This window comes from Squalius cephalus, assembly GCF_949319135.1.
Source record: "Squalius cephalus genome assembly, chromosome: 20".
In the NCBI taxonomy this organism is placed as follows: Eukaryota; Metazoa; Chordata; class Actinopteri; order Cypriniformes; family Leuciscidae; genus Squalius; species Squalius cephalus.
In genome coordinates this window covers 34,076,826-34,100,033 of record NC_137141.1, presented here as the reverse complement: position 1 = coordinate 34,100,033, position 23,208 = coordinate 34,076,826, and the positions used below count along the sequence as shown (strand labels likewise).

The following is a 23,208-nucleotide window of genomic DNA, read 5'->3' as shown; positions in this document are numbered from 1 at the left end:
GCATGGCCAGAAAATATGATTAGTGATTAGTAGGGATGTCCCGATCAGGTTTTTTTGCCCTCGAGTCCGAGTCCGAGTCATTTGATTTTGAGTATCTGCCGATACCGAGTCCCGATCCGATACTTAATACATAAAAAAAGAATAAAGAAGAGCGAAAAAACAGATCCAGGATGTTCCTTATTTTTTATTTAATTCACCTTATTTTAACATTCAACAACTCTGTTAACAAACAGAGCACTTCTGTGAGGTAGCTTGAACAATCAAGTAATACATAAATTCTTCACTTTTGGACTTTAGTGCAACAGTAAATATAAAAAAAGTCTAATATATAAACAAATAGCACCTCAACTTAAAATACCCGGCAGGCATGTAAACAAATAAAAAATAAAAGTGCTACAGTGTTTGCAAAGCCAGTAATGTGCTTTTAGGAACTGCACTCCTAACTCTTACACCGGTTTCACACTGCACACTGTTAGCAGAGCGTGCAGCGCGTATTTTTTTTCGCCGCCCATGTTAACAGATTAAACCAGGCTTTAGAGCATTCACACCGCGCGCAGAGGCGGCACGGCAGTGCGTAGCAGAGCAGAGCAGCAGTGCCGCGATCGTTTCGGCGCCGAGTCTATTTTTGCTGCGCCGCTTTTGCTGAATTAAAGTGACAATACATTGATCATGGCCAAAATACACCGCAGTTTTATCCAAAAAGTGCATTGATGATATCTATTGTGTTTTAAACAGTCAATCAAATGACCAACAGCAATTTAAAAAGAAAACAAATGTCCAAAAACAAACTTGTTGCCATAACAATAAAATCAAAGATGAAACAAAAGTTATATAAATGAAATTATTAATAAAATAAGCTTCTTGACAAGTCTTTTCTCTTAAATGTATTTGAAAACGAAAAAAAGCAATGCCAACTTATCCATTATGGAGTACTCTGTCTGTAGCCTACACAACCCGCGGTTCAGCCGCGCGTGACAAACGCTGCCAGTGTGAAAGCAAAACGCACGTGTCCTGCTCCTGCTCACCGCTCCTGCGCTGCTTACTAACGCGTGCAGTGTGAAACCGGCGCAACTCTGTGCCACCGCATAAATATTGATGTGTTAAAAAATAATGAGAATATATATATCCGAGTCCTGATCGGGAGGTAACGTCCGATTCCGATCGAGTCTGAAAACACGTGATCGGGCCCGATTTCCGATCATGTGATCGGATCGGGACATCCCTAGTGATTAGCCATCGGGGTTTCACATTGCCTCCAGCAAAAGCCACGACTCTGTGAGCCTGTATGAAGTGCTGTTAATTTGGGAGTTATAAAAAATCGTACTAAATTCTTCCATCCAAATTCCCTCCAGGATCTTGAGTTTGTGGTATTTGCCTGTATCACACATATATCTGTCCAGTCTTCATCTGTTATTTGTGAGTCAGACTCTTTCTCCCAATTTTGTTTAATGTATACTGATGAATGATTCTTGGAAGCTTGCATACTTCCATACAATCTAGAAACCAGCTTTTTATTATCTTTTAATGTGTACGCATTTGAGAATATTGTAATTAGATTATGTTCTTCCGGCAATGTACTTCTAATTTTTTTGTTGCTGACCTGCAAATATCTATAAAAATCCTGCTTTTCTAGTCCAAATGTATTTGAAAGTGTCTCTGTAATTTCCCATTAGAGATACCTGAACAGTAAGATGTTGTAAAGCCCGCTATATTGGTCCAATATGCCGGTTCGCCAATACACGGGGAAGGTATCACGTGTTACTGTCCTTTTCTCATGCGAAGTATTGGTTGGTTAAATGCAATATATTAATCATATATTTACTCGTTTATTTCATCTGACTCCATAAATGAAAAGGTTTTAATGATATCTGTGGATCATTAATCATGAGTGAATGTTTGACTATTCCGTTTAACTCTTCAATGGAAATAATATCAAAGTCAGTTAGAATAATCAAATGTAACAATTTATTATGTCAGGTAAATGTATCATGCCAATTTCATAATCAATTCAAAGATAATCGATACAAAACATCAAATGCTCTGGAATAGAGAGAAGATGCAAACCCAACATTAAGAAATACGTGAGGCTGAGAGATCTATATCTCTCAGCCTCACGGACCGATCTGAAATACAGAAAAGGCCCCGAACTCTCTGCTGCATCTCATTAAATAGTCAGACCTCTTTCACATGGAAACATGTGCTAACAAAAGAAATTTGCATGCAGTGGTCGCACCTTCATGGGGGTGGGTGACCATTTGCTTGAGAGACCACCTTCCTTTGTAAGTCAGTTATCCATAAACTCTTAAAACCTTATTACCTTTTATTTTATCTATCTGGATATGAGATATTTCTACCACTCACTTTGAGACATTTCAAATGACACCAAAAACATAACAGTCAATGATAAACATTCACATTAAACCATATTCTTGTGTGAGTTCTTAGTAGTTTGCGGAAGTGAGGTCGTATGGGGGAGGTCAAATGGTAATTAGCCCTTTGTCTCAGACCAGGGCCTCAACCAGTATTTTCAGTCTTACAATGTGATACCTCTCCAAACCCACTGTTTAAATCTCTCTGCTATTCTCTTTCTAAATGTTGACCTGTTGTGTTGTTTCTAGATGCACACCATCATGAAGATGATGATTTGGAAGAACCAGAAGAACCGCAAATGGTTCAAAAGATCGTACCACAGCTGGAAGGAAAAGATTTCCCAACGAACTACATCCCAGATTCAAAGAGCCAAGGCAAACCGGATCCCCAGCAAGCTTTCACAGTCGAGTTCTTTGACGAGGGTCAGCGTAAAAAGCGCTCGCAGTCGTTCACCAATAACACGTCTTCCCCAGACTTCCAGTCTGCTGTGAAGAGCAAGCTAGACAAACGAAAAGTTGCAGGCCAAGCCTCATCATCCGCTCATAATCCACCCACACAGCAGTTCACCATTCCCCTTAAAGGCTCTGATGATACGAAGCGGGCCGAATCTCTCAGACGGGAGAAAAGCGAGATTCGCATGAGCACGTCTGACTTCAGCTCGCGCTCCACGTCAAAACCCTTTGGCAGCATCGGCCGGAGATCCAAACTATCGCAGGACTTCGCAGCCGAGTTGCTCAGGGTGTCGAAACCTAATCCCGCATCCACACTGGACCATAAACCCTCATCTTCCACAACTACGACACACTCCGGCTCTTCTCAGAGTGTTCCTGCCACGTCTCATTCACAAAATCCCACCATTAACCAGACCAGCAGATCTCCCTCTGCGCACATGGAGGCCAACTTTACCGAGGCCAAAACCTCTCCGCATGAAGAAGAGGATAGTTTAAGTGATGCCGGGACCTACACTATTGAAGCTGAGGGACCGGATAAAGAGGTTGTGGAGGCGCGGAGTTTGATCGATCAGGTACAACCCCGTCACTTCAGCTTGACATCACATTTGAGCAGGGCTGGGCGGTATGATGATATATGGACCACAAAACCAGTCACATGGGTAATTTTTTTGAAATTGAGAGTTATACATCATATGAAAGCTGGATAAATAAGCTTTCCATTGATGTATGGTTTGTTAGGATAGGACAATATTTGGTCGAGATACAACTATTGTAAATCTGGAATCTGAGGGTGCAAAAAAATCGAAACATTGAGAAAATCTCCTTTAAAGTTGTTCATTTATGTTCACGATTGTGCTGCATACTCACAGAAATACATGTTTTATATATTTATGATTGGAAATTTACAAAATATCTTCATGGAACATGATCTTTACTTAATATCCAAATGATTTTTGGCATAAAAGAAAAATCCGTAATTTTGACCCCTATAATGTATTGTTGGATATTGCCACAGATAAACCCGTGCGACTCGAGACTGGTTTTGTGGTCCAGAGTCACATATATCATGTTGACGAAGTGTCTATCATTAGAGAGTTTGCTGTATCATTTATAACGTGTTATGCAAATATTTCCACATAGCTCAGTACACTACTAGTTACTAGCCAGTTTTCCACCGCTTCACTAAAGGGATATTTCACCGCTGGAAAGATGAATGTGTATTTAAATTGGGTCATTTATGTAGTAGAAATGTGAAATTATTTTAGAAGTTGGGGCCTTCTAGACTGAGAAAAGCCAGAAAATGTATTTTTGGCTCATGTGGATGAAAGACTACAACTCCCAGAATGCACTTGCTTCGCTGCCCTACGAGGCCACGCCCAAGCCACGCCTCCCGGTTACAGAGGGCAGTATCGGGAGAAATGATACAGCTAGGCTACTAGTCGACTCGAAACTGAAAAGACGGTGTTTTATGGTGAGATCCCCCTATGGGCGAGTTGAAGACATGCGGGACGAGCGCCTCCTACTGGCTGGAGTCTCTCGCCTCTGGACACAAGAGCCTCAGATGAGCTAAATGACGTTTTTTCCAGACACACAATACAGAAATCTCTCGTCTCAGGGGGACATGAGGGAGGGAAGCACGGTCACTCGAGAATACTACCAGGTTTCTACTGATACAAAGCTTAATGCTAATCGGTGAAGTATCCCTTTAAAACCCGCCTGTTACACGCCTCTCTGAAACAACGTCACACAAACCTATCATTTCACCAACAAATGGAAGCTTTATCAGAAAGCTAATCAGAAAGAAATCACTGGAAATTAGCGAGATCGCTAAAACGAACATGATTGACCAGTTTGTTGGCATTTTTGTGGTTAACCTAAAGATTTAAAACCCAAGCCAGGGTTCGTACAAGGTGCTTAAGTGCTTGAATTTGACTTTTTTTAAATGTAAGTCCTGGAAAACCCCTGAAAACAGCCATATTTATAAAAAGGTACTTGAAAAGAATGATTGAAAGATGATATATGTGAAAGTCACTTTAATTTTATCGATAAACAACCTTTTCACACAAAATTAAAGCTGCAGCTCGTCTTATATAGATAGAGCGATTTCTCATGGCTATGAGCGTGATATCGCTCATAAATATCCAAGTATATAATACAGCTTTCATTCTTCATGTCGATCATATATAAAAAGGGGGAAAAATCAAGTTTGAATGAGAAAAGCGATTATCTTTGTCATAGTAGTCAAAGTTACCACAGTCATTGCACGTGCTGCACTTTATTTGTACTATTTTGTTTTATTGGTTTGTTTTTATTCATCTATTTACCCTTTTTTACAATTTAAAAGATATAAAGATAATGTTTGATAAGTGAGATCTCTGATTGTAGTCCTTGATAGCCAAAAAAAGTAGTGCTTAAAAAGCAAATTCATTTTACAGTATCTGTACGAGCCCTGTCGAGCATCGATGTTTTACACTAATAAGTGATACATTGACCACAATACATTTATTTATGTCAAGATTACACATTAGTCACACAGAAATAAAGTGGTATTTACCGTTATTTCACAAAAGAAAGAGGAAACATACTTATTTAGATGCTTCTGTTTATTCGTGGTCACAGGACAGTACGTTTACTTCACGTTTAAAAAATCCATCAAAAATACGACCTGAGGAGCTTTAGCACTCTCTCCAGTGACCGTTTCAGTCAGAGAAACAGAGGAAGCGCTTTAATTATAATGAAATAATTAATTTTCGATTTTAGGGGAAAATCGGGTCCATCAGAGACGTTCAATAGATTTCTTCCCTGTAGGAAAATCTCACAGTAAAACTGGGAAAAGTTGTGAAAAATATGATAAACCAGATGAGAAGTGTATCTATGCATCATCTTTTTACTCTTTTAATTTTCCTTGCTTGATTATTTTAATTCCTTTCTGTGTAAAGCACTTTGAATTGCCGTAGTCTGTGCCTTGCCTATAATAGAACAACTATATCTTGATTTATCGTGAAATAAAATATGATTTTGGTCATATTGCCTCTACATTTAAACAGCTTCAAAAAAACAAACACAAACATAATCTGTCATTAGAAGCCATTGTTTCAGTTCGGTTGTTCAGGTTATTTTAGTCTCTAGTATCATATTCAAAGTGCTTTTCTGAATAATTCACCGAGTCAGGAGTTGAAGAGGTCCGGTCGGTTGGGAACAGACATATAAAAGCCTTCATAATTCATGCATGCTTTATCATTGACAGGTGTTTGGTGTTGGCACCATCAGCCAACCCTCAGCAGCCGCAGCAACAGTTCAGCCTATAGTTGGTGACACTGAGGGTCACTATAGTCTTCTACTCAGTGAGAATAGCTCAGGCTTAAAACTGGGCCAGTACCCGAAAGACCATAGTGACACAGACAAGGGTCCTGTACAGGTAAACTCTCACCTGACTGCTAACGTTAGCATGCGGATCATGGGCGGCAGTAGATCTATCTGTCAATCATCTGCTTATCTTTCGCTGTGGGTTTATTAGGATCTTTCTTGGGCATCTTCTCAAAGATGGGTTTCCTTCCTGCTTTTGGATGATTATGAACGGGTGATTTGGATCTTTTAAAGGGCCTGATCTCTTTATATGGTTGAGATATTTTCATTTGGTATATTTTGACATTTTCTTTGAATTTACTGTTTGAGTACCAGAATCGATATGTTTAGTATGCCAGCATAATTGTAGTAGGTTTTATTTAAATTTAAAGGAACTTTGATAAGTATTTATATTCTGCATTTTAATGTATCTTTTTTTTTTGTAAAGTAATAATTATGTGTACACATATATATATATATATATATATATATATATATATATATATATATATATATATATATATATATATATATATATATATATATATATATATATATATATTTATTTATTTATTATTATAATTATTATTATTTTATTTTTATTTTTTATTTATTTATTTATTTATTTTTTTTTTAGCATAGCTGTTATTGTTTTAAATGAGTGAACGCTATGAAAGTTAGAGTTTTAATTATTTGCACAATATTAATTTAAATAGGTTGTTTACAAAGTTTATTCTTAATTTGGGACAGATCTAGAAGGATTATTTAATGCAAGTCAAATGTCACCTAAAAGTATATGATATGCAAGGCAAGTTTATTTATTTAACACATTTCATACACCGTGGTAATTCAAAGTGTTTTACATAAAATAAGTAAAAACAAGAAAAAAAAAGAAAGGTAAGAAATAGACTAAACAATAAATTCTTAAATTAAATAATTATTTATTATCTTATTATTCTTTGATTTATACATTATTTACTAGACAGTGTTATTAGTGTAAGGGTTTTAATAAACATTTTTACAATATTTAATTACAACATTTGCTCTAAGGAGTTCAGGGCAGATCTACAATAGTTATTTTATATTTAAGTGTAATATGAAATGTGCAACAAACTTATTTTACAGATAAAGTGAAAATATCTCAACTTTTTTTTTCACTTTAAAGCAATGTGATGTAATATAAGTTCTTAGTTTAATTAGCTGGTTTCCTCCTCCTCTGCAGATGCAGTCGATGGCGGCGTTAACACCTGGAGGCGGTCGGTGGGTTTCCCGCTGGGCCAGTTTGGCGGACACCTATTCAGACTCGGGTCCTGCTTCGGGACGGTTTGAAACCCCAACACAGGCTGATCTTTCTACCGGAGGTTTGGAAATTTTGCTTGCTTTCTTCGCTTTTGTCTTTGCTATAGGGCTGCACGATCTTAGGAAAAACTTGCATTGCGAAATTTTGTTTTTCTGCTATATATATATATATATATATATATAGCGATTTAAAAACAATTTCACCAGATGATTTGCATAGCTCTAATTGAAAATAATTCATCATTCTAGGATGATTAGGGTAATTTTGTAGGGTGGTGAATCTGCATAGAAAATTATAAACAAATCACAAGCATAGATAAATACAATAGAAGAAAGATACAATTGAAAGAAGCAGTGCTTTGTGTTTTTCAGGTAAATCTAACAGTATTCAGGTACAGAAATTTAATTATGAAATGTAAAATAACTCTTCACTGCATACATGAAATCTAAATAACTAACTTAATTAATACAATTTATCTTTGTTAAAGCTACAAAAATAATTTTCTCTTTCTCTTTTGTTGTTTGATCAGCATTGGTGACACAAACAGCGATGGATATATTAGGCTGCTGTCCCTTTAAGACAAATGCATGGACCTAATATAAATGACACACATCCGTTTTCTTTCTCAATTGTTTACAACATATATAACCAACTGTGTTTACGAGGATACTCGCCGAGACGGGCATTTTGACTTCATTTTACGTGCACGTGTCCGTTAAAGCTCAAAAGAAAGAATTCAGCGTGTGTGTGTGTGTGTGTGTGTGTGTGTGTGTGTGTGTGTGTGAGAACAGAAAACAGCACTCGAGTCTACTTGCGCTTGATGCCTGACTCGACTTAAAAACGAATGCAAATGATTTTCACTCTATGACGGTAAAACTCGATTTAAAAACGAATGCAAATGATTTTCACTCTATGACGGTAAAACTTTGCAAATAATCCGCAAATCACATGAAAAACGATATATCGTGCAGCCCTACTTTGCTAGCTTCTTTCATTTTTTTTCTATTAACTATGTCTTTAAGCTGGTGAAAGGATCATCCACCAAGTTATGCTTAACCGAATTGCTAACTCCTCGGAAACAGGTCATAGCAGCAGATCAAGACGAGTTCTGCCTCCGGTTCCTCTGAAGGAGAAGATCGAGACGCCACCGCCCGCTATACACATCCAGCCTGACTCGCACCTGTCCGGTTTGGAGAAGAGTTCGCAAGTCCAGAAGCAAAAGTGGGATCCACAGAAACTAAGAGTCCAAGATGATCTGGATCCAGACAGCTTGAGTGATGCCAGCAAGTCCGATGATGGATCAGTGGTCGAGCAAAGCAGGACGACTCCTGACACAACTTACAAGACGTGGAACCGGTCTTCAAATACGCAACCCAGTCAAGAAGAGACACCTCCCAAATTCTCCACCGCTACTTTAACGCGACAGCATGGGACACTTACCAAGCCATCCAACACTGATCACCCAAGCAAGGACGACTCTCTTAGTGCGGACAGTTCAGTGTCTATTGTCAGACAAGAAAGTTACACCAAAGTAAGGGCTAGCGATGACATCCAGCTGTCCAGATTGCCTCAGATATCTAGTCAACCCTTAAGCAAAGATGCTTTTAAAGGTCTAAGCAATCAAGACACTCAGTCATACCTCAAAGACACTGAGGATGTTTTAGCTTCTCTGGAAGCCAAGCTTCTGGAACAGCAAGAAAACAACGGTCGCTCCCATCTGGAGGACTCCTTCTCGGAAGAATCGGACACTTCCAGTACAATCAGTGGCAAAAACGCTTTGGTTTCTGTTCCTAAGAAGCCCGTTGTCCTCAGAGGACTTCTGAAAGGTACTGGACAGTATTCAAGAGATCCTAAGACTTCCGATGATCCATTGTCCGGGATAAAGGACAGTGATGGCAAGAGTTTTCAGCGCCGTCGTAATCTTAGTTCTCACGAGTTTGCGCCAGAACATCAAAGTCCCGCCGGAAGACGTGACGTCGTTTCCGACCAGGAATCGAATTCCCTACCTTACAAAAAGTACACCATTCCTCTCCAGAAGGAAGGTACGAGCAAATCCAAAGGTACGGTGCAACAAACTCTAGCCCGTTCCAATAGCCTCTCCGCTCCGAGAGCCACGAGAGCTTCGATGCTTCGCCGTTCCCGCTTGGGCGACGCCTCCGACAACGAAGGCACCGAAACCGACCGAACGTCTCAGAACTCCGACGTCAATCCCTCGGGGAACACCCGAGGCGCTCAGGAAAGCAAGAAACTCTCTCGATTGGACATTTTAGCTTTGCCTAGGAAAAGAACTGGCTCTTTCAACACTCCCAGTGACACGGAGTCTTCCGCAGGCCGAACGGGATTTTCAAACCGAAGCACGGAGTCGGGAAGCTCCGTGAGGAAAGCGTCAGTGCCGGATCCCAAGGCTCTTCTAAGGAAGGTTTCGAACGCCATGAACAGGCAGCCGATCGTTCGCGGACGCTCGAGCAGTGCCAAATACGCCAGCAGCACTGCTAGTGAGTATCATGCTTCAGAATGGCTCATGTGTTTGCTTATTTCATTGAGAGGTTTGCCTAAACATTGATCAATGCAAGGTAAACGTTATTAACCCTCTGGTGCTCTAAAATTTTACAAATTTGTCTTTTTCTTCATCGGAATGGTACGAAATTGGTAAATGTTTTGGTACTTGCTATTTGAACACACACACACAAAAAAACATGGACATGATTTGAAAAGGTTAAATGGTACTGAAAAAAAAAAGAACATTTGTGCTCCTCACGGTTAAAAATGAGCGCGTTGGAAATTAACGAATTTCATCTAGTGGGAACTTTTGGTACTGCGGCCAAACTAAATCAATTTTTTATAGAGTTATCAGGCTCAAATTTTGAACACGTTTAGATTTATGGCTTTGGTTTTCTTAGTTTTAGAGTATAACATGATTTTGAAAATATAAATTTCATATAAAAATGTAAAGTATTTTTGCACATTTTTCATAATAAACGTAAAAAACTTCTTTTTTTTTTTTAAGTTGACTTTTTAAAACTTTTTTCACTTCAGCAATAATCTGCCAAGTGTCGTCTTTGAAAAGAGATCAAACTTAAGTCAGTGCTCTAAAGCATTCAAGATTTAAGACAGTTTAAATTGGATATTTAATGTTCAAGTCTTTGCTCAAAAAGTGAATAAATGAATTATAAATACAGCGTTAATATAATTTAGTACCATAAAATGGCTGTGCATCCATTTATCAGAGTGATGAGCTTCCAAAAAAACAAAAGCACAAGACTTTTCTGATGTGAAATTCTTTCACTTTTCCCTGAATGACTCTTCCAACGATCATTGACTTGATTTGTGCGCATTTGTTTGTATCGCACAATTGGGCTAATGACCATCTTTAACTAACAAGTCTCCAATATTACTAATTTTTGAATTCGGAGACAACTAGATTACCATACTAAAAACTTAACCGGTATATTATGAAAATCAAGGTCCTTTGTTGTCATTTTTGTTTCCTGATGGGATTAACAATCTAGAGTCCATTTGGGCAATTGGTTGTTGGTTTTTCGGGTGTCTTATTCTGTCTTTTTCTACGTCTGCTTTTTTATTTTGGTTTCTATCCCATCCTCTGATGACTTGGTGTACCAAACGCTCCCCATTCCCAATTCCCTGGGCCAAGGCTCCAGGAGGCGTCAGAAGGGTTCAGACTACGCCTCCACCTCAGAGGATGAGTACGAGTCTAACCTTAGCACGCCTAAACACAAACGCTCCCATCATTCAGGGGCCCAGCAGAACCCCAGTCTCCATCCAGCAGGTCCGGTGCGAGCCGTACCCCGTTCCAGAGACTCCGAGGGGGACGGACACGAGAGCGACGCCTTCCAGAACTGGACGTCTCATAGTGCCGAGATTGCCAGGTGAGGAAGGATCGAACATATAGGGCCCGATCAGAGGTCGCGTTACACCGTGTCCTAACCAGAAATCAATCAAAACCCACAGCCAATCAGAACAGCTTGTGGGCGGAGTCTCGCGGCACCAGAGAGTAATCTTGATCGCAAGAAAATGGATAAGTAGCTACATAATCAAATTCACAAATATTACACCATTTAACACCACAGTTTTCGACTGGAATCATGTTTTTTTTTTACTGTCCCTATAAAATAATCCAGTCATAAAAATGAAATTTGGCTAATTTTGGATGAATAAATCGAAAGTAGGGCTGTACACTTAAAACCCTGATATACATCAAGCAAAATCATTTTACATTTATGCATTTGGCAGACGCTTTTATCCAAAGCGACTTACATTGCATTTCAAGGTACACATTTACATTATCAGTTCTTGCTTTGCCTGGGAATCAAACCCATGACCTTGGCGTTGCAAGCGGCACCGCTCTACTGTTTGAGCTACAAACCAGCGAACAAACTGGTGTAAGGTCATTTTGAACAAAATCAGGCCAAAACGAAGTTCGTTTCCGTAATTCGAAATCGCTTGCCAAAGTGAACTTTCTGGAAAAGTTCACTCCGGCTCGTAAACACCTTCAAACTACCATTGGTTTGTATACTGGGATAACCTGACATCTCTCGAGACTCCCCTGCTAGTTCACTGTTAATGATATGCTAAGCCCCGCCCACACGTTGATCTGATTGGTTACAAGGTAGTTTGTGATGTCAGAAACACTACATAGACACATAAACAACATTAAAAGCTGGATTTTCACCACAGGGGGACTTTAAACTTTTAATAAATTGTAGGGCTGTCAAACGATTAATCGCGATTAATCGCATCCAAAATAAAAGTTTGTGTTTACATAATATATGTGTGTGTACGGTGTATAATTATTTTCTATATATAAATACACACACATGCATATATATTTAAGAAAAATGTGTTATTTATATATAAAATATTTATATATAATATAAATTATATATAATATAAATGTATATACACAGTATATACATGCAAATATTTCTTAAATATATACATGCATGTGTGTGTATTTATATATAGAAAATAATTATACACCGTACACACACATATATTATGTAAACACAAACTTTTATTTTGGATGCGATTAATCGCGATTAATCGTTTGACAGCCCTAATAAATTGTTAAATTGTATACATCTCATGATTTAAATTAATTAGACATGGTTTTTGATTGCTAAAATTTAAAATGACTATTAGAAGGGTAAACACCTGAATATCTACAATTCACAATCCCTCTGTTTTAATAATAGTTGGAGAATGTTTAAACCACATTTTGATTGACTTAATCTCACGTTGAGTTTTCAGAGCTGTAGTGCCATGCTGAGCTTGAATGTGTGTGTTTTGGTTTGGTTTTCCCCTGACTTAGACATGCATTGACTGTACCCAGTGTAGATGTCGTTCATTACAATGGGAATCATCATAAGTGTAGACCTAGGTAAATTCTTCATGCATTCCAGTTGTATTTGTCAGTAAATAAGCTGCATAATTGCACACGTTACATCTTTGAAAAATTACTTATAGTGTGAATTCAAATTATGAATTAAAGGATTAGTTCACCTCAAAATGAAAATGTCCTGATAATTTACTCACCCCAATGCCATCCAAGATGTCCATCTCTTTCTTTCTTCAGTTGAAAAGAAATTAAGTTTTTTGAGGAAAACATTTCAGGATTTTTCTCCACACAATGGAGTTCAATGGCAACCAGAATGTTGAAGTTCAAATCAATGCCGTTTCAAAGGGCTCTGAAGAGCTTCATAGGGCTCTGCACGATCCCAGCTGAGGAATAAGACCCTTATCTAGCGAAACGATCGGCCATTTTCAAAAAAAAAAAAAAAAAATACACTTTTTAACCACAATTGTTCGTCTTGTGCTGGTCTGCAACACGCCACGTATCACGTCATCACGTTGGAAAGGTCACGAGTCACGTCATCTTTCTAAGTTATTTGTCTGTGTACTCCGGTTCAGAAAGGTAGAGAAGGGCGAAAAATGTCATCTCATTTTCTCTTCTAACTTCAAAATCGTCCGACATCTTTGTTTTTATTTATTATTATTATTTTCTTCTTTTTTTTCGTGACCTTTCCAACGTGATGACGTGATACGTGGCGCGCCGCAGACCAGCACAAGATGAACAATTGTGGTTAAAAAGTGTATATTTTTATTTTTTTTTTAGAAAATGGCCGATCGTTTCGCTAGATAAGGGTCTTATTCCTCAGCTGGGATCGTGCAGAGCCCTATGAAGCTCTTCAGAGCCCTTTGAAACTGCATTGATTTGAACTTCAATATTCTGGTTGCCATTGAAGTCCATTGTGTGGAGAAAAATCCTGAAATGTTTTCCTCAAAATATTTAATTTCTTTTCCACTGAAGAAAGAAAGAGATGGACATCTTGGATGGCATTGGGGTGAGTAAATTATCAGGACATTTTCATTTTGAGGTGAACTAATCCTTTAAAAAAAATAAAATAAAAACATTACCTGTACTACTGCATTGCCTCTAACTTGTTTAAATGTTTGTTTTGATGTCAAATTGCCTCTCTAAAAATGTAATTTTTACGCATGTTCTTTGCTAGATTGAGTCAGGACCTGGCCAAAGATTTGGCAATTCTGGCCCAAGAGATTCATGATGTTGCTGGAGATACAGAAGCTCAGAGTGTTTCTACAGACAAGATGGGACCCGCCGTATCTGCCCACGAGGAGGTACTGTTCCTGCGCTTATCTGATCAAAAACACAGAAATATTATTATGATTTAGAACAGATGTTTTCTATGTGAATATATAGTAATTTATTCCTGTGATCAAAGCTGAATTTTCAGCATCATTACTCCAGTCTTCAGTGTCACATGATCCTTCAGAAATCACTCTAATATGATGATCGAGAAACATTTATGATTATTATCAATATTGAAAACCATTATAAATGTTTTTTTAGGATTCTTTGATGAATTGAAAGTTCAAAAGAACAGCATTAATTTGAAATAGAATCTTTTGTAACATTACGAATGTATTTTTTTAAAACCAATTTAATGCATCCTTGCTGAATAAAAACACTAGCTTCTTTCAAAAATCATATCTGACCTCAAACTTTTGATTGTGTATAGTTACAAACATATCGTATACATCTAAAACAGCTGATGTTTTCCTGTGTTTTATGTACATGATTATGCCTGAAAAGGTTTTGGATTTTATAATCCTATAATCTTGTATAATATGACTTGCAGTTTTTGTCTGATTGGTTTTTATTGTATTTTATATGATATTTTTATTTTTGTAATTGAATTTTTGCCATGAAAATAGCTTTGAATGCTGACATGGCACTAAATAAAACACTCTGAATCTTCTGTACTGTAAGGTTTCTCTCTCTTATGAAGGCCGTCTCGTGTATTATCCACATTCACACATCACTCTTTCAGTTGCGGCTCCAGATTCCCGAAGCCGGTGTGAGTTCCCAGAAGGAGTCTCCAGGTGCAGCGCCGGTGTGTGACGAGTCCGAGGGGCCGAGTGAGGGGCCAGACGAGGTATCAGTGCGTCTCTTCAGCTGACGGTTCGGGGTTGTTCACGAACTCCTGTCAGTAAAGCTTGTAAACCTCGTTCCTCTCCTGTCAGGTTACGCTGAACGACCTGATGCTGAATCCCGTGTCCCAGCTGTCTCTGGCCATCCGCGAGAACACTGAACAACTGACCGAGAAAATCAAGTGAGAGTTGTTTGCTTTTCACAAGATGCTTTTCATGTAGTTTTTTTGGGATATGCGTTTATGTGCTGTGTTTTAAGGCCCTTTCACACCGGACGCGTAACGAAAAAGTGAATAGTTTGAGTCAAAACCATTCACATCAGCCACGACGCGAATTTGCAACGTCCGTGACGTTCAGAGCTTCAACATTCCAAAATTTTCATCATCATCATCATCATCCAGTGAAGATGAGCTTTTCATTTTCTTTAAAAGACAGAAAAGAAGGTTTTGCACTCAATCCTAAAGAACAGAGAGTCTGAAGGGGAGTATGCTAACGTCCACTTTTAGTTTCCTTTTCCTCTCTCCTTTTTCTCACACAGGTGTCCCTGAGGTTTTTCCACAGTTTTTTTGCATTTTCAACTAAACACAGTGCGTTTTGTAATGTCAATTAGGGGTGGGCGATATAGCCTCAAAATTATATCACGATATTTCAAGAATATTTGCGATAATGATATTTATGACGATATAAAAAAAAATTAGATTTTTTTTTTTATTATTACATTTATCTCACCAAAATGTTTGCTCACTCATTGTGTTTTACAATTGGGTAATTTTGTATTTAAAGAGTTTACACAACACAAGGAAGCTTGATTTCAATCTTTGAATTAAATTGAAAAAAGAAGCAAAAAATATATACAAAATAATAAAGATACAAATAAAGATAAAAGTTTTTGAGTAGGTCCGTCTAACACTATTCAGAAATACTACAGAAACTGAATAATCAAGGTATTCAAATGTAAAATAACACTAGTCCTGAGTCCTGACTAAATTAAATACATAGGCTATTAATTCTGATTCCTTACAATTAAAGCTATCTTTTGTTGTTTTGACGACAACATTAATGACAGACACATATGGCTGCTGTCACTTTTAGAGCTAGTGCCCGGATCCATTACTGTCTGTCACACTGTCACGCGCGTTTTATGCTTATATCAGACATAACCGACTGTTTACGAATACACTAACCATGACCGGAATTTTTACACAATTTTGCGTGTTTTCCCCTGTTAAAGCGATATAATCCGCGAAAAATAACTTTTGTTACTCGCGAGCTGTTTGTGAGACGGCTTTACTGTATGTATGCACGCAGAGTAAACATCTCTCAGAGAGCGCGCGAGAGTAGTTTAAAATCGCAAATGTTTAAACTGATGAGACTTAAAAAGATGTGAAAATGCTAAACTTTAGTTACGATGCAAGTGACAAAAGACAATTCCGTCATGTCCTGACTGCTAAACACAAGAGTGTGGTATTGACGCTTGACTTGTGCAACCCATTTTGAGAGCGAGAGAGAGAAGACGCTGCACCGCTGAACACTCACGCGGTTGGTAAAATCAATATTTGCGGGGGAATTTCCCGCATTATAATTGGTAGACCTGCGGGAATTATTAAAATACTTTTGAAGTAGCTCCTTTTTAGGTACTAAATCGTCATTGGAGGCTGACTTGCTGCTCTCGCGCTCAGACAGGTTATTGTTGTTGTGCGTGCTAGGGAACGTAATGCACCATATCAGTGATATCGCGATATGACACTTTTTTATCATGTAAAAATTTATACCGGTATTATCGTGGACGGTATGATATGGCACACCCCTAATGTCAATACACATTACATGTAACACACGAAGTAACAAGTTAAAATTATTCGACTAGAAACAGGGTTCGTACAAGGTGCTTAAAGTTAAAGTAAACTTGAATTTGACTTTTTGACATTTAAGTCATGGAAAACGCTTGAAAACAGCCATATTTATGAAGAGGTACTTAAAAAGTACTTTTTTCGAAAAAACAAATACAATATTTTCACGCAAAATTAACACTGTAGCCTGTCTGATAATACGAAGTACGGCAACATTATAATATAAATTATTATTTATTGAATAATAATAGCCATTATAAACTTTGTATTTAATATATATTATTAAATACGTTGTAAGTTATATTTTGGATACCTTATATCTGTCATTTTAGTTTTAAAAATCCTTAAAACATACTTAAGATAGTGTTTGATAAGTGAGATCTTGGATTGTAGTCCTTGAAAACCAAAAAAAGTAGTGCTTGAAAAGTACTTGAAAGTCCTGGAATTTCTTTTTACAGTATCTGTACGAACCCTGTAGAAACTGTAGATATCACACAAAGAATGTATAGTATACTAAAAGCAGCCCTAAATAGTCTCACTACATTTTGTTACATGTTCAAAGTAAACACGCTCTCTGTCTCTATCTTTGACGATAATAGCAGGGCTGCCAACTCTCACGCATTCGACACTTTTCACACACTCTCACGCCACACATCCATTTTCTCACGCACAGAAAAATTGCGGAGCAAAGAGGTACTTTTAATATTAAACTTCTCAATAATTCTCAGCTCTTAGATTCCGTCAATTTTATTACGAAATTCAGACAAAAATACGTTTGGCGCTTGTAAATGTGACGTGACAGATCGCTGAGCGCCTCAGTTCAAGTGCACGTGAACCGATCATCTGTTACTTTTTTATTTAAAGATGCAGTACAACTTACCGAAATTATACATAATATCGACCAATTAGTGTTTTTCAACCACGGAAAGAGGTCAATATAACAGCAGGAGAACAATTATGTCACATAACGTTACATTTACCTCAGGAAAGCCATTTAATGACCTGTTAATTGAATAGAAAAAAATAGCTAGAGAGGAGATTTTGCTGAGCACTATATTACATATTTATTATATTTTTACTTATGTCATTTAATAATTGTTGTTATAACAAAAACTGCATTATATTTCATTTAATTTGTTATTTTTAACCTTTAATAATACCAGCAGATTGGGCCCTCTATGTTTACAGCATTAGGTGAGATTATTTTTTTAAATAAAATGTAAAATAAACATGTATCCAAATTAGTCAATATTGAATCAAAATCGGAATCAAATCACAAGAATGGAATTGAAATCTTGACATTTTTGTCAAGCAATAATAAAAACTGTATCCTACCAGTCATTGTACAATTTAAACATTGTAACATGTTGTCACTAAACTTCATAAAATTCTATTTAGTTACCAAATGTTTTGGCAACATTGTTTTGACAACAACCCCCCCCCAAATCTCACTCCAAGCTAAACTCAAAAGTTGGCAGCCCTGTAATAGTGTTTGCTTTCTATCCCAAATGTAGTTTATCCTGCTAGTCTACACAGCACAGGACTATACAACGACTAACACTATCACACAACACACTCACAGTCGTGATAACCGAGTTGGTTGGCAATGCTACGCCACACATCGTCTTTCAAATCGTTGTCCTTGTAGTGTGTGATTGGCTGAAGCCTTTTCTGTCGCCGCAAATGTAAAAAAAAATCGGCATCGAAGCGGAAAAAATAAAAGTCGTGTTTCCGCCGCAGCACATTCGCGCTCGGTGTGGAAGCGCTCATTACACACACAGCTGATCAACACATAAAAAAACATCGCGCAAATTATTCATGCGTCAAAATCGCGTCCAGTGTGAAAGGACCTTTACCCTGTTTTTATATTTTCTTGTAGCTATTTAAAGGCTTATTTTTTCATTTTCACATATTGTCATATTTCTTCAGGGTTTTGTTTCATAATAAGATGGATGTTTTGAGTGAAATGGAGGCGAAGATCAATGCGGCTGATGATTCTCCACCGCTGAAAACATCCAACAAGGCGAGTCTCTCTTTGTCTTTCCCTGAATAAATGTTACCAAGTACAGTCTGAACTTCACTGAACCAATTGTAATGTTGAATTAACTAATAAATAAAAACATTTTCATGGTTTTTCATTTTCAAAATGTTATTTTTAATTCAGGGAGTATTTTAGACCTTGGAAGCGGTAAATTATGTTAATATGAGTGTTATTTTAGGATCATTGATGATATACATTTATAGGTTTTATTAATATTCCAAATTAGTTTATTTTTATTTTCAGTTTTCATTTTAATTGTTAATTTGTTGTAATTTTGCTCTGTTTTTATTGTTTTTTTTTAATTAAAAATCTGTCCATATGGTTTTTATATATATAAAAAAAAAATTCAGCGTTAGTTTAGTTATTTTAGTACTTCAAGTTTAACTAAACAAAAATGAGAAATACTGCCTGAAATAAAATATTTTTTAAATATAAAAACCTATAACATTTATAATTTTTTTTTTTATTTGAAAAATAAATAATTTAAAAAACAATCTCTGTCTATATAGTTTTTATAAAAATAAATATTTCAGCGTTAGTTTTATAGCACTTCAAGTTCTTCAGAAATGCTGAAATAGGTTTTTATATAAAAAAATTATAGTTATATATATTTTTAAAAATAATGTTTTTTTATATATATAAACATATATATATATATATATATATATATATATATATATAACTTTTTTTTCTTTCAAGTAATGAATGTTTTTATTTTTAGTTAACAATAATGAATCTGGTTTATATCTTAAGTGTTTGGTAACACTTTACAATACGGTCACATTTGTTAACATTAGTTAATCAATTAACTAAGAATGAGAAATATATTTTTGCAGCATTTATTAACTATTGTAAGTGTTAATAAAAATGTTCATGTTAGTTCACAGTGCAGATATGACATTTGTATTAGTAAATGTTGAGATTAACATTAATAAATGCTGTTGACGTATTGTTCATTGCAAGTTCATGTTAACTAATGAAACCTTGTTGTAAAGTTTGTAATAAATGTGTCATTGCTCTTGAATCTTCTAATCTCTTTGCTCGTCTTGTAGGAAATTGCATCAATTCTCAAAGAGCTGAGGAGAGTTCAGAAGCAGCTGGAAGGTCAGTCGATGCTCTCTCTTCTCTTCACCTTCATTTATACAGCTCTTTAACAATATAGATGTTTCAAAGCGGCTTTACAGTGATAACAGGATATTACAGTAACAGAGATTGTGGCTTTACAGCAGCTCTAGAATAAAGTTATTGTCCAGATAAAGTTAGTTTTGATTGATTCACTTCCGTTGCAAAGATCATTAGTTATTAACTTAGGGGCCGCTAACACGACACCGTTCTAACTGGAAACAGAAAGTTTTAATGTGTTCTGGCCGTTCATTTGCACAATAATGATGTTTGGTGCTCGAGAACGCAAACTTTAAAACAGATTCCAATGTGCAAGAGTTGAACATTTAAAAAAAAAAACTTTATCTCTGCATAAACTTCAAAAACGTGAATCTGTGAAAACGCTGATGGCGTGCACATGCATATTACGTGTTTGAATATATATATATATATATATATATATATATATATATATATATATATATATATATATATATATATATATATATATATATATATAGGGGAGAGCGGGGCACAACCTAACGCTTTTTGACTTTCTCAGTTTGTGTAAATCTACTTATGGTTCAGAGTATTTATTTTTTCCCACATTAATTTCCCACATGTCTAGTACAATTATGTGTTTTTGTTTTATTAATACAGTATATACTTTTTTCTTGATATACCCCGAAAGAATGGAAGTGAAATGTGACAACATGCCCCATAGGTGGGGTACATTGTAACATGTGTGGGGCACATTGTAACATGACCATATAACAGCTTAAAATGTTATCTGATCTAATAAAAAAAATATACAAAACAAACTAAAATATTTTCTAAATAAAATACAATTAAAAAACTTTTTCATATAAAATAATGGCAATTTTTAATAATTAAATAGAAACTCATTTTTGAGTTTTGGCTACGAACACATGAAAACACAGCTATACAACATAGTTCAAAACAAATAAATAATTAGTAATTTCTGAACATTGACTCTCAGTCTTTATTCACCTTTTTCTCACGTTTTCTCAATAAAATTAATAAAAGTATAGAATATAATAGCATATATCTAATAGGGGCACATTGTAACGCAGTGTGACAACATGCCCCCGCCTGCACAACTGGGATTTAAACCCGGCTAGTGTCTTCTGCTAGTTAGCGAAACATTAAATAACTATCTCAACTGTTAAATAACATCTTGGAGATTAAAATAATATCAGATTTGTCTTATTTTAAATAAACACAAAAAATAGAGATGAAAAATTAACTTAAGTAAGAAATTTACTTTTGCTATGGTTTAATAAATGTCTATGGATATCTTCCAAAAAAAAAAAATTTTGGCGGATTTTTTTTTTCTATATAGTGTTGATATGGCAACTAGTAAATAAACAAAGTTCCGTCATCCAAGCATGTGCGGAAGTATTTAAAACAAGCGTGTAACAACTAACCCCGCGTTAGGTTGTGCCCCGCGCTCCCCTATATATATAAAATCTCAGAGTTCGTACGGGTGCTTGAAATCCTTGAAAATGCTTGAAATTTGATGTTGTGTTTTCAAGGTTTGAAAAGTGCTTAAATTTTGGATAAAATGCTTGAAATTGTAACTATTTCTTTCACAACAAATACATATCTGACTAGTTTGTTTATTAAATGGAGAAATAAAATGTAGCCCTTCAGATACAGAGTCATTTGCGCTACGCCAGAGCAAAAGTAGGCGGAGTTTTATTTTGATTTGTTTTATTTCGCTTGTTTGGATGCCCCGTTTTTAATGGCTGCGCGGGTAATCGTCACAGAGCGTAGCGGCAAAAGTTGAACTATTTTTAACTTTGACCGTGATGTGCGCGCAAGCTCGACAATGCTGCGCTACGCTTTGGTCGACGCAGCAACAAAACGTCCTCGTGCGGCGCAAGCCATTGAAATAACTTCAGTTTTACAGCCTGAAAATCACTTTATCTGGTTAGCAATACTTGGACATTAATATAATGAAAAGTAATATTCATAGGCATTATCTACTTAGACAGTGATACATTTTGAAAAATAAAACTTGTGATTTGCTTAAATATCTGATCCTTCTGCTATTATGAAACAATTTTGGCTGTTTATAGCATTATCTCTTTTAATGTGATAAAAACACTAAATAATAATTTTGACTATGTATTGGTATGTAATTTATGGTGGTTTAAGGTGCTGGAAAAAGCTTTTAAAATGGACCTTGAAAGTGCTTGAATTTGACCTTGGAATAGGTGTATGAACCCTGATATATGTATATATACAGTGCCAGTCAAAAGTTTGGAAACATTACTATTTTTTATGTTTTTGAAAAGTCTCTTATGCTCATCAAGCCTGCAGTTAAAAAAAAAAAACAGTAATATTATGAAATATTATTACAATTTAAAATAATGGTTCTCTTTTTTTATATACTTTAAAATGTAATTTATTTTTGTGATGCAAAGCTGAATTTTCATCAGCAAGTACTCCAGTCTTTGGTGTCTTATGATCCTTCAGAAATCATTCTAATATGATGATTTATGATCAATGTTGGAAACAGTTGTGCTGCTTAATATTTTTTTTTATAACCTGAGATACTTTTTTCAGGATTATTTGATGAATAAAAAGTTAAAAAGAACTGTATTTATTTAGAATAGAAATCTTTTGTAACAATATACACTACCGTTCAAAAGTTTGGGAACAATAACTTTTTTTTTTTTAAGAAATTAGTACTTTAATTCAACAAGGATGCGTTAAATTGATAAAAGGTGATGGTAACGATTTATATTGTTAGAAATGTTTTTATTTTGAATAAATGCTGTTTTTATGAATAAATGCTGTTAATGTTTTACTCATCAATGAATCCTGAAAAAAGTATTCCAAAAAAATATATTAAACAGCACAACTGTTTCCATCATTGATAATAACTGAGTATCAAATCATCATATTAGAATGATTTCTGAAGGATCATAAGACACCAAAGACTGGAGTACTTGCTGATGAAAATTCAGCTTTGCATCACAAAAATAAATTACATTTTAAAATATATTAAAAAAGAGAACCATTATTTTAAATTGTAATAATATTTCATAATATTACTGTTTTTTTTTTTTTTTTTAACTGCAGGCTTGATGAGCATAAGAGACTTCTTTCAAAAACATTAAAAATAGTAATGTTTCCAAACTTTTGACTGGTACTGTATGTGCGCAGGCGTGTAGTCTTTCTTTACAAATAGACCTCAACAAATGACTTGTCTGGCCTTAAAAATTCATAATACAGAATTTCTTGTTGCTT

The 23,208-nt window shown here is 36.0% G+C and overlaps 1 protein-coding gene across 8 annotated transcripts in view; it reads left to right on the top strand.

Moving 5' to 3' along the window:
- Positions 1-23,208, top strand: part of cep170ba (centrosomal protein 170Ba) — a 50,785-nt gene that overhangs the window by 26,581 nt on the left and 996 nt on the right. For 3 of the 8 annotated variants that reach the window (XM_079852512.1, XM_079852511.1, XM_079852510.1), the window contains exons 9-17: positions 2,619-3,394; positions 7,390-7,528; positions 8,550-9,962; positions 11,120-11,354; positions 13,998-14,124; positions 14,838-14,942; positions 15,031-15,119; positions 18,717-18,810; positions 19,881-19,932. In XM_079852512.1, the coding sequence (XP_079708638.1) occupies positions 2,619-3,394; positions 7,390-7,528; positions 8,550-9,962; positions 11,120-11,354; positions 13,998-14,124; positions 14,838-14,942; positions 15,031-15,119; positions 18,717-18,810; positions 19,881-19,932 (3,030 nt within the window). Of the gene's footprint in view, positions 1-2,618; positions 3,395-6,069; positions 6,241-7,389; positions 7,529-8,549; positions 9,963-11,119; positions 11,355-12,796; positions 12,866-13,997; positions 14,125-14,837; positions 14,943-15,030; positions 15,120-18,716; positions 18,811-19,880; positions 19,933-23,208 lie in introns of all 8 variants that reach the window. The other 5 variants (XM_079852507.1, XM_079852506.1, XM_079852508.1 and 2 more) reach the window with 4 other exon arrangements.